The 12,705-nt window shown below is 31.9% G+C and overlaps 2 protein-coding genes across 2 annotated transcripts; both read right to left on the bottom strand.

Annotated features, from left to right (window-relative positions):
- Window positions 1–4,749: 4,749 nt before the first annotated feature.
- Window positions 4,750–5,727, bottom strand: LOC103485973 (B3 domain-containing protein At2g31420-like). The gene has a single exon (XM_008443750.3). The coding sequence runs from the start codon at window positions 5,725–5,727 to the stop codon at window positions 4,921–4,923; it is 807 nt and encodes a 268-aa protein (XP_008441972.1). The 3' UTR covers window positions 4,750–4,920.
- An 829-nt stretch (window positions 5,728–6,556) lies between these two features.
- On the bottom strand, window positions 6,557–7,421 carry LOC103485974 (NADPH-dependent aldehyde reductase-like protein, chloroplastic). Its single transcript, XM_008443751.3, has one exon. It carries the CDS (start codon window positions 7,419–7,421, stop codon window positions 6,636–6,638), a length of 786 nt encoding a protein of 261 aa, XP_008441973.1. The 3' UTR covers window positions 6,557–6,635.
- Window positions 7,422–12,705: the final 5,284 nt, after the last annotated feature.

The raw sequence follows: 12,705 nt of genomic DNA, 5'->3' as shown, positions 1-12,705 counted from the left end.
ATATTATTACATAATCGCTTACCAAGATCTAATCAATCGTGTACCAAGATCATTTATATTTAGTACAAGATCGTGTACCAATATCATTTAGGTTTGGTATACGATCGTGTACCAAGTGCTAAATGATTAATACCAAGATCTAAACGATTTTTGCTCAAGATCGTGTATCAAGATATTTTATATTTTGTACACAATGGTACACGATCTTGAACCAAGATCGTTTAGATTTTGAAGAGAAAATATATAAGAAATGACGAAGAATGTGATGGAAAAAACACTAGAGGCATGCTGCAGCGGAAGAAAAAAAACCATGCTTTACTCTATATGCATCTAAACAATTTAGAAGCTAACATGCACATGCTATGCGATGGCCCTAAGCGAGGAGCCTAAAAGGTAAAAGAAGAGCTTACCTTTTTATAGTTCTAAGCTTCCTCTTTGAATTCTTTTCCTTCTCTACCTGAATATCACGAACAAGGACAACCACCAAGCTGACCTACTATGTTCAGGACCAAGAACGGAGTTGTGGGACTCGGTTTTGTGAAGTGAAATATAGAGAGAGATGTGGAGTGTATCGTTTAGGTGTTGTTTTTCAGAGAAAACCTCATCCTTTTCTCATTCAGTAATGAGAAGTTTTACATGAAATTTACATGCAAATTGCATGCAATTTATTTCATATATGTTCAACACTTAATCTTTTCATTAACTCTTTAATAAAATTAGTGGCCTTTAATTCATGATCGGCAGTCACATCGCCCATTAATATTTAGTAATTAAGAAATTAGTCAAAGGGGTATTTTGGTCATTTTAACAATTTAAGTCAAAGTCAAACTTTGACTTTTCTTAGTCAAAAGTTAACTTTTTGACTTTTTACTAATTTTTCCGTCTTGACTAATTCTAACCTCCCGAGTATGAATCCTTATTCATTTCTCTAAAATTCCAATCATATTTGAATATAAATCCGATCAAAGTTAAAAGTTAAAAGTCAACATGTTGACTTTTACAACTTTGACTGTTTCTAAACTTTTCAAGCTTTTAAATATGAATCTATATTCATATTTATTTAAATCATATTTAAACACAAGACTTAAATTTTATTTCTACCAACTTATATCTTATATATTTATCGGTTTCTCTCTCTTATCTTTATTCGAACAATTCGAATTACTTCAACATACTTGTTCTTAGTTGAATCCATATGAACTAGTAGGGGAACCTAATGGACCTATAGATCATGGGCTCGAACGATTCGAGATTAACTGGCTAAACTCTTTTAGACCAAGACATTCGTTAACTAAAGAGTCATTCCACTAAAGACTCTTAGTTGCACTCCCCTTACTATAGATATATTTCTGTCTACCTGATATAACCATAATGGGTAAGTCAATCCTTTACAGGTTGTTTGTAATCTTGTCTGGGTCAAAATACCGTTTTATCCCCGAGATTACATCTTGCTCCTTAAGACCCACTGATCCACTATTGAACAATTGGTTTAAGGTCCAACCTTTAAACCAGAATCCTTCTCAAGTCAATGAGAAGGCGGGGCCCCTTGTTCAAGACTTAGATTCAGTCTTGAAGGGAACAACCTATCTACTATCCCAAAAGTGGGTAGGAGCGAATTCCATCTTGCACCCTATGTCCCTAGCTATCCACTCAGTCTTACTCCTGAAATGGGAGGCTTATTGGACCAGCGATGTTGAGCAACCCTCACCTATGTAGATCTAAGGATACTACCAAATGAACAGAAGTTCATAGTTAACTCAGGATTAAGATCAAGTTACCTAAGTCATCATAAATGAAATAGTCAGTTTATAGTTTAGTTTACGGTGTTATAACTAAAAGTGACTATTTCGTGGTTTCAGTCTTATGTAAACCATTTACATAGGACGCCCCCACTCCCATGTCTCTACATGAACGATTCAGGATTACATCGTTTGTACTAACTATGAAGCGGGCCGCATCTATAGTGTTTATCCAGAACAAGATGTCCAACCTTATTCATACACTAATCCATATTTATGTCTCAACATAAAGTTCAAGTGTATTTGACAAACTCAATAAAATAGTACCGGGACCTTAATTTATTGGTTTTAAGATTATAGTATTCAATAATAAATTATATTGAATCAAATAACAAAGTACGAGTTTTAGGACACAAATTCCAACAGAAGAAATTTTGAAGGAGGAAATAAATAAATCACAAACAAAGAACAAGTGGGAATACAAAAGAAAAAGAAGTGATAATATAAATCAATTAATAATATGACGAGGAGATAGAATAAATCACAAAGAAGAAAAAGAAAAAGAAGTGAAAAATTGTCCGCAATATCAAAGACAAATCTAAAATTTATGAAAATATTTTACCGACTATATGGGCTTTTTGATTTTATTACACGGGTCGTAAATATTTTGATGTTTTGTTAGTTTTATGAAAATTAACCAAAAATTAAACTAAACTATTAATTAATTCTCAAATTATTTAATTATTAAATTAAATATTCTGTATTTAATTTATTCCATTATCTATGGTTTTAATGTATATCATATACGCATTAAAATTTAACATATAATTTTAATATGAATCTAATTCACATTAAATTAATATATGAACTCATTCAAATATTATATTTTCTCATAAATTAATTTTGAATCATATCCAAAATTTAATTTATATAATAAAATTTAATTAAAATATAAATTTTATATATCACCATATATTATATTAATTCCCTAAGTAAATTTGAACATTTCAAATTAGATTCAATATATATTAACCTCATTACTCTTTAGAGATAGGAACAAGACCTAATAGACATACATATAAAAAGCTACAATGATATGAACTTAATTGACTAAACTCATTAACCATATTAATCAATATTCGTTAGTTGTGTGTAGACTCCACTAGAAACTCACAGCTAAACTCTTCTCAGAGTAGATATAGTAGATATGTATTTGTGTCCACAAATATAGACCAATAAAAGAATATGATTCACAAGTGTTTGTAATGCCAACTAGATTAAATTACTGTTTTTCCCCTAAGTTACTTCTTAGTCCTTAATATCATTGCTTCTATAATTTACAACCTTAGTCTAACCAATAAATAAAAACCTCTCTCGTGTCATAGAGAGGGTAGAGCAAAACGTAACGGTTTGAAACTCCATTAATATCAGTGAGAGGAGAGAAATTTGTGTTTTTGTTTTTTATATAGAAATGAGAAGGTGTACCATATTTATAGTGGAGCAAAAAAATGTAACGGTTCAACGTGATAAATGGTGTAATGGTCAAAACGGTCCGTAACAGTAGTGATGGTAGAAATGATCTGGTAATGGTTGAAATGTTTGTAACATTTGTAACGGTCAAAATTATTTCATCAACAGTTATTTGTAGTAATTTTACATTTCTAAAATCGTTTTAAGTTCAAATCATACATTTATGAATAGTTTTTGGGTTTTTAACATTAAAACAAGTGCAAATACTTGATCTAAAAATGAGAAATGACCACAATACTTTTTGGTGAATGAGTCAATTACAAGAATTAGAAAATCTTATCATCACAAACATATTCATAATCTAGTTGAATTATGATCGTTTTGTCAATTTTATCCCTAAACATATCTTGCACTGAAAACAAAACCAATTGATGTATTATGTATATTAGTCTTTGTTTTTCTTTCTTTTTTTTTTTTCTCTTCATTAAAGCAACACATGAATACTGCCTCTAAATACTTCAAATTTATCATACTATCCCTTCCAAAGGGAAAAAAGAATCTTCAACCATTAGGATAGGATTGAGATGGAGCAAGTTTACTATATCCGTTTTAGTGTTTAATTAGACATTCCCATAAAACGTTTATTATGTGTTAAAATGACCAAAATATTCTTATATCATTTCTTTTCAAATAGCATATCATTGTTCACTCCATATAATTGCTATTAGCTATTAGGTTTTCAATAAATTGAGAGCTATTCTTGTATACGGTTATTTCCTCTCTTTTTTATAGTATGTGGATACAAGTTGATCATATCTATAACTCGAGGTTATCACATATAATTGATAAAGTTCAATTATAATCATTTTGGTCACGTTGTCGTCTATAATAATTTTACATTTCAAAAGCATTTTAAGCCCAAAACAAATATATTATATTATTATTATTATTATTATTATTATTATTATTAAAACAAGCACAAACACTCCTTCAAAAAAAAAAAACAGAGTATAATTCAACTTACATAATTTTTCCTTCTCCTGTATTTAATTCCCAACCTTAGCAAAGAAAAATTAGAAAAAAAAAAACCAAAAATGCCCCCTTCACAAATCTTCCAACTATAGAATCAGGAAATTGTTTATAGAAGATGTATCACAATAAATGCAAAGCAATTTACATAGTTAGTATTTACTAGCAATTTACATTGTTAGTGAATGTTCACTAGCATTATGCATTCGTATTGACACTGGAATCCTTAATCAATAAATGTAATAACATGAACGACAAATATTAGGTGATTAGTCAAATTGCATTCAAAAATTAAGTCGAATAGCTAATGGTTTAAGCCTTTGAGATAAATAAAGATACCCATACTAATAAAATTAAATATTTTTAAAAAATCATTAATATTTTATTTTAGGTAAAAACGATAAAAAAAAAAAAAAAAACAATACAATTACATTTAAAATTAAAATATAACTAATTGTAATCACACATATTTTCATCACCTATGCTCGACTATATCCATTTTAGTTTTAGCTTAGAACAAAAGTATCAAATGTATTTATTATGTACAAATAGTTTCATTGAAAACAAACACCAATAGTCTTTTAAAAAAAAAAAAAACAAGACAAAACAAAACAAAATTACCAAAATACCCCTCCAGAAGGGCAAAAAAAAAATCTCCTAAGATTGAGCGGAAGCAATTTCACTACCGTCTTTCTCGGTTTTCTTCCACCTCCAGAAGCATAAAACAGAGCCGTCCACGGCCGCCGCCGGCACGAAAACTCCATAGCTGCATCAAATCACCTTCCTTCAAGTCATTCCTCTCCACCAATCCATTCCACTCCGTTATCAAAACATACGCCACTCCCTTCCGCGTTTCCCATTTACTCAGCGTAATCAAACTCACCGTACAATCCGGCTCAATAATCTCCACCATCCACCAAACATCTGTGTTCAACTTCTCCTCTTCTTCAACTTCCAGAAATGTCGTTCTCGTCTTCCTTTGTGGAATCAACAGCCGATTTCTTCGTTCCTCCACATCCCCTTTCTTCAGTCGCTTCTCCATCACCAAACTAGGGCAAACATCCCACGATCCTCCCATGAAAATCATCAGTTTCTTGTATTCTTCAGGTATGTTTTCGAGGAATTCTCTTTCTGATTCCACGATTTCTGCTAAAGCCATAAATGTTAGGGTTTCTTGATTTTGATCTGCATCGCCCTCGCTTTCGGTTTCTGTGTCGAATACCAAGTCCTTGCCTTGTGGTTCTTCGTCGGATTTGGGAATTGGATCGTTGACTGGGTGTTTGAGTGGGCGCTTTAGTATTTTTTCTCTATCGCGTTTGTGTCGCCTTGCGAGTTGTTTCATTCTGGTTCTCTTTCTCTTTATTAGTGGAAGATGGTCGTCGTCGTCGCTGGGGTTTTGATCGGTGATTTCTCCATTTGTAGAGACTGTGGTTTCTTGTTCTTGTTGGGCGTTGGCGGAGGGACTTGAAGTGTTGGAATCCATTTCCATAATTTCACCGGCGGAAAGGAGGAAGAAGATAAGAAGAATGGGGGTTCTTGAGATTTTGGGGTTTTAGAGAATAATAGGATTGACCCTTCTTTTTCTCTTAATCAATTTTAGATTTAAATCCTTCTTTCCCCCTTTTTCGACTTTTTAAGTTTATATTTTAGATTTTGTTTGACGCCTATTTCTTTTTTTTTTTTTTTTTCTTTTTTTTTTCCTTAAAATTTTCTATTAATTTTAAAAATCCCAATTACAAATTTAGTTAAGATAATTCTCTGTCTAAAAGAAATACTTATTTTAAAAAAATATTTAAATATGTAATCAAAGTTTGGAAACATGTATAAGGTATTGATGAAAGAAACTAGTATTATTTATATAAAGTCAAAACGGGTGTCAAATGTGCTTTGATATCTTCACAATAAGATATGATCTATTTCAGCCACCCTATTACTCCAATTAAGTTAAAATCCAAAATTATCCGCCCTCTAAAGAACTCCAAAATACAGGGCAAGACTTTTACTAATATTTGTGAAACATATTCTACCTAACTATTAGCTAAACACATCTCAACAAAGTCCAAAAGGTGAAAGCCTTCGCTGACACAACTTGCCAGCCACTGCCTCACTTTCGAAACGGTGCAATACAACACCAACCCTTGTACCCTAATCCACCAAAACACCAACGTTTAGTTAAAATCTCAAACCAAAGGGAGGACATCCACATGGGGTAACATTCACTTCTATTGAATCTTATCAATGTTTGTTGAAATTTAAAATTTGCAAGAACGAGGCATCTATCACTAACCTCGTTCGTGGAGAAGAATGAAGAGTATATATGAAGTGTTGTAAAATTGAGTTATTTTAATTTCACTCCTCGTGGTAGAAAAAGAAAAAAGAAAATCAAACGTACAACAATCAAATTACAAGTCCCCCGTTGACCCGAACCACCTGCCCGTTGACCCACTCACCGGCATCGGTAGCTAAGAACCCCACCACTTTCGCCACATCGTCCGGCTGCCCGAGCCGGACCATCGGGCACGCCTCCGCAATCCTCGCCACCGTCTCCTCTGATTTCCCGGCGTAGAAAAGCTCCGTCTCCACCGGTCCCGGCGCCACGCAGTTGACCGTAACTCCCGTCCCCTTAAGCTCCTTCGCCGCAATTTTCGCCATCGCCTCCACCGCCGCCTTCGATGCCGCATAAGCACCGTACCCTGGCGGCAGAGACAAAACGATCGACGTCGTAATCAACAGAATACGCCCTCCGCCGCCGCGCTTGATCCGATTCTCCGCCTCTTTACAGACCAAAAACGCGCCTCTGCAATTCACTCGAAACGTCTCATCCCAATCCTCCACGGCGGTTCCGGCCAAACTCGGGTACTTCGAATCGAGGATCCCAGCGGAGTTCACGAGTATGTGAATCTCAGATCCGAATTCCTTTTCAGCCGAATCGAACAGCCGCTTAACCTGGTCTGGGTCGGACACGTCGGCTTGGACAGCGACGGCTCGTCGGAGTGGCGCCGATGACTGGTTGAGATCGGATGCGAGGAGATCAGCTTGAGTGGAGTTGGAAGCATAGTTGAGGACGAGATTTGCGCCGAGGGAGTGGAGGTGGATGGCTATGGCGCGGCCAATGCCGCGGGAAGCGCCGGTGACGATTGCAGTTCGGCCATGGAGCGGCAGAGGAGCGGCGACAGTTGACATGGGTTGAATCAGAAAATTGAGGCGGTTGATTTGATGTGGGTTTAGTGTGAGTGAGGATTAAGAAGCGGCATTTTTATGGAGGTGGAGGATGAAAGCGATGTTTCAGTGAGTTGAAGACGATGATGATGCGTCACTGCTTATGTAAATGACCACATCGGCCTTGACCACAATTTTAGGGCTTTTTTCCTATTGATGATTTTTTCTCTCCTAAGCTTAAAATTGGTGTTTTTTTTCTATTAAAGTTTGAGGAATGTAGAGTGATGATATAATTACAATTCCTTTTGAAAATAGCCTACTTCTAAAACTATTTCTTAAAATATTGAATGTATCGGACCTTTTATATAAACTAGATATATAGGGTTGTGTTTTGAAAATATTTATTATAATATCTTAGTTTTTAAATATTTATTATATTTAGAAAAAAAGAAAAACAAAGCTCTCGAAGAGCAGACATACCTTTATTTAAAAAAGAAAAGGTCCGGTCATAATTTGGAAAGGACACGCGATTTAATACATGATCGTTTAATTACTTGTTAAGCAATTTATATTTGTCTACAGGATCATTCCCAAATCTAAACTTTTTCCTTCAAAATTTAGTATATGATCGTTTAGATTTGGTTAGACGGTTCACATTTGGATCATTTGGGACTTCAAATCTAAATTTTTTTTTTCAAAATTTGTATAAGATCGTTTAATCCAAATCTAAACCATTTTTTTTTTCAAAATTTGGTATAAACTTTTTTTTTCAATATTTTTTATAATCTTTTAATTTTGGTTAGTCTAGTCTAACCAATTTTTTCAAGATTCTAAAAGACGATTCTAAAAAAATCAAAATTTGGTATAACATCATTTAGATTTGGCTATTTTTTTCAAGATTCTAAAAAAACAAAACAAAACAAAGGTTAGTCTTAAATACCACACGTGCATTGAAAAAAAATATGAATCTCACGCTTCTTCTTCCTGCCTTCTTTAAATCTCCTTCCAATTTTCTTCTTCCCCACGTATTTTCTCATCTTTTTCCGATCTTCTTCTTTCCCGTATATTTTCTTTTCGGTGAATTAACCACTGCTTATCTTCTCTTTTATCGTTATTATTTAAATTATTGTTAGATTTTGTTAAAAGAAATGGTTATAGATTTATGTTTAATTAATTTTTGGTTAGTTTTGTTGTTAAATAATTAAAGATAATTTTGTTATCAATTATTTTAATTGTTTTTAGATTTTGTTAAATTAAAAAGGTTTAGATTTATATTTAATTAATTAAATAATTAAATATAATTTTGTTTTAATTGTTTTAATTTTCATTAGATTTTGTTAAATTTAAGGAATTTAGATTTATGTTTAATTATTAAGCATAATTTTGTAAAACATAATTTTATTAGATTTTGTTGTTAAATAATCAAAGATAGTTTTGTTGTTTTATATTTTTATAAAATATTTTTTGTTTTTTTTCTTTTCTTAGAAAATGGCGGACAAAATTTTGGAATTTATGTTGTTTATGAATGGTAATTTGATTGGTGGTATTGATGGAATCGATTATGACCAACCAGCTTGTGGAGGTTTTACCATAAGTGTAAATTTGAACAATTTGTTAAAATCATAGGATCATCAGTAGGTATAGATATACGCATAAGTGATATAGAAATTATATATAGACATTCAAATCTAACTCCCTTAGGACTAATAAGGTTTATGTCATTCCCTATACCAAATGAAAAGCAATGAAAACTATGTTTTCAATTGCAATGCCAATCTCGAACATGGTGCATCTATATGTCAATGTGAGTAGAGTGGGTTTGGATATAAACCTAAATTCAGAACCGTTTGGTCAGCTCGAAGATCGAACTCAGGTTATTGTCCCTAACTTTGAACTAGTTGCATCGTCGGTATATGACGATGAAGAAATGGTGGCTAATAATGAATATATGGACTTCCGAACAGAAAGAGATGATGAGTTTGAAGAATTTGACTTTGATGGTCGTGAACATGAATTACCATCAAATACACTCAATTAGATAGATATGGATGTAATAGATAGTATTCGTGAACACGACTCGATTGTAGCTCCTGTGGTTGTTGACAATTCAGAACTGTATAAGAGAATGATATGTCAAGATAAAGAAACACTTCAACATATGGTAAAATATTTTGCCATTAAGAATCATGCATCATATGAGGTAGTGGAATCAACACCGACTATTTGGGCAGAAGGGTGCACGTGGAGGCTTCGTGCATCGAAGAAAAAGGCACATGGTATGTTCGAGATTACTAAATTACCCGAGCAACACACGTGTTTTTATTCATGTACAATTAGATTCTTCAATGATGGCCCGAGAGTTTTATGATGTTGTAAAAGAAAAACCATCAATCAGCATCACACAACTACAGTCCGACATGAAAACAAAATTTGGATATCATGTTCCTTATCACAGAGCATGGGATGGTAAAAGAAAAGTGGTGGCAAAAGTGTTCGGTAATTGGGACGAATCATATAAACTTTTGCCTAAGTGGTTGTATATGGTTAAACGCACTAATCCTGGAACATGCGTGGAATGGAGAGTGCGTGACACAAACATTGAAGGGAAAGCCTGAACACGGGTTGAAGACGATAAGGCAGAGGGTTTCAGCCGTTTGAGGGGAGAATGAAACTGTGTTAAGGAAACCCTGTTTCCTTAATACTGGGCCCAAACAGGGGTTAGGGGTGGGCTAACCTAAAGCCCACAGTACCAACCCTAACCCCCAACGCCCCCCAAGTGTTTTAGACGCCCTTCTTAAATAAAAATGCTATATTAATATAGCCTTTTGAAATATTATTTATCAAACTAAACGTTATTTCAAAACTATTTACTCAAATAATGTCCTTTTTCAAAGGAAGAATATTTTTTTTTCCTTTTAACGTTCGGCCTAATAACAATTTTCCCCCTAATTTTAGATATTCTTGATATATTACGAATTGTAAGTTGTGTTTGTAAATATAAATAAGTTATAATAGTGTCAATTGTGCAAACTTAACAAAAATTGTAATATGTGGGATGTGTTTTTAAATTTGAATTAAAATGGATTCTATTTAAGATTTTGAAAAAATCAATTTGTATTTTAGATGGGTATAGTGTTAACCATCTGACCAAAGGCCAATTTACTTTTTCTATTCCCAAATAGAAATGTGTTTAACAAATTAAAGAAAAAGAATAAAAATAATTAGAAATCATAAACTCAAAAGTTGTTAATTTTCAAATAATGTATATTATCTAAATCGATCAACAAAATATCTTGAACTTCATATTAGGTGGAGTAGAGTATTACTAAATATATCGATATTTGTTCCACCAAACTATTTTTCTAATTAAAATGTTGATTGTCTTGTAAAAATCTACCATTGTATTTTTAATAATTTTTATAATTGAAAAATAGTTAAAGGTCATAAATTATTTTTTTTTTATATCATTACAATGTGAAAACATATGAGAATACTCTTCGTCTATCATAGTGTTCACACAAGAATTTGAGAGAAATTTAATTGGTAGAGTTGAACTTATGTTGATGTTGTATTTATGTTGATTTGATGTGATGTGGTTCGATCTCTAAAATTTGATTATTTGATTCTCTTGATGTTGGTTTGAGGAACTTCGATCTTGACTAGATACTTATGCTTGATTTGAACTAGTGGTCGATTTGAACTTTAATCTTTAAGGTAGTCGACTTCAGGAGTTAGTCTTCTGGCTCTTGGAAGAATTCCATCTAGATCTTCTGACGTCAAAAATTTCCAACCTTGAATAGCTTTTTACAGTGTTCTCTGGTTGGCGTTTATGAACTTAGATTTAGTTGATCCATGGACTAGACCCACGAACTCAAACACGAGTTTGGACCCAATTGAATTTTAGGGTAAGTAAATAATTTTTAATTAAATTAAAATAATTAATTTGATCCAATTGTCCTAATAGAAGACATATGACATCATCCGAATTGGTCAATTTATGTCCTTAATTTTAATTTCGAACACATGCCAATTTTTAGTTAATCGCAAATGCAATTATTTTAGTAAATGACGTGACAATTTGTGATTAGTTCCAAATTTTTTTATACAACAATAAGTCTTGATGGTTCTTACATTTCGTCATATGTTCAAACAAACTATCTATGATAGTTTTGTATGACTCCCAAATAATGTGAAACTTAACATATTACATTAAAACAAATAATCTCCTTATACAATGTTATATTGCTACTTTATATAGTGTATGACTCTTTATACTAAACGTCCTACCATATGTTGTATCATTTCATTGTTCACATTAGAAAAATCAAATAGCAAAACCAATCTTTTTTTGTTTAAAAAACAAATATATAAAAAAAAACTACATAAAAAACCCTAAAATTATACACTAATCCTCTTAAGTATAAAAAACCGATAAAAACAATGTATATTTCGCGCTCATTTAATTTCATATTAGTTTCAAAATATATATCTATAAAAATTAAAATTTTAAGTGTATTATGAATTTATGTAATGTATTAATTTTTTTAATATTGAAATATAACTACGAATCATATTTTTATTCAATGTTTTTTCTTTTCATTTTTTTGTTGAAATCTTGAGTGTTTTTCTATTTTTTATTTAAATTTCTAAAAAAATATTTGTATCATAAATGAAAATTAATATAAATTTTAAAAATAAGATAAAAGGTGGAAAATAAAAAATGGAATATATGAATCCAAGGCGAGTGTTGAACACTCGTCCTACTCCCTCTCTCTCCCATATCACGAGTCTTAGACACTCGTCTTTGAGTAGCAGTAAATTTCTAATAAGTTTTAAAACAACCCTATTTTATCAAAAACATTTTGAAAATGCCATATTTTAATAATTCTTTAAGTTTAAAGTATTAACATTTTATAAAAAATAAATCGTAAATTTACAAAAAAAAGTTGTTAGTTTTTATAAATTATACATCATATTTCTCACATGTGAATTGCATCTAGAATTGTTAAATAAAGCTGACAACAACGATGATAATGAATTGAATTGTAAAAACATTTATGCAACGATGATAATAATTACTATCTTTAACTTTATATTTCATTTTCAAAATTATTCATATTATTTCAAATGGTAACTAAAATTTGTTATAATAAATAATAAGAGTCGACGAGATAATGATGATTTTGAAAATTACTTGAACGAGAGAATAGTTCAAACTACTCTAACATTTTGTCAAATATTCTAATAAAAATTCTATTCCAAGGACCGGTCCGTAAAGTTTACAAAAAGTGAGGTAGTAATAATAACT

The sequence above is a fragment of the Cucumis melo genome, chromosome 8 (genome assembly GCF_025177605.1).
Source record: "Cucumis melo cultivar AY chromosome 8, USDA_Cmelo_AY_1.0, whole genome shotgun sequence".
In the NCBI taxonomy this organism is placed as follows: Eukaryota; Viridiplantae; Streptophyta; class Magnoliopsida; order Cucurbitales; family Cucurbitaceae; genus Cucumis; species Cucumis melo.
This window is presented reverse-complemented; position numbering and strand designations above follow the sequence as displayed.

Excerpts from the sequence above, each read along its gene's own strand:
- LOC103485973 (XM_008443750.3), bottom strand. The coding sequence starts at position 5,727 with ATGGAAATGGATTCCAACACTTCAAGTCCCTCCGCCAACGCCCAACAA.
- LOC103485974 (XM_008443751.3), bottom strand. The coding sequence starts at position 7,421 with ATGTCAACTGTCGCCGCTCCTCTGCCGCTCCATGGCCGAACTGCAATC.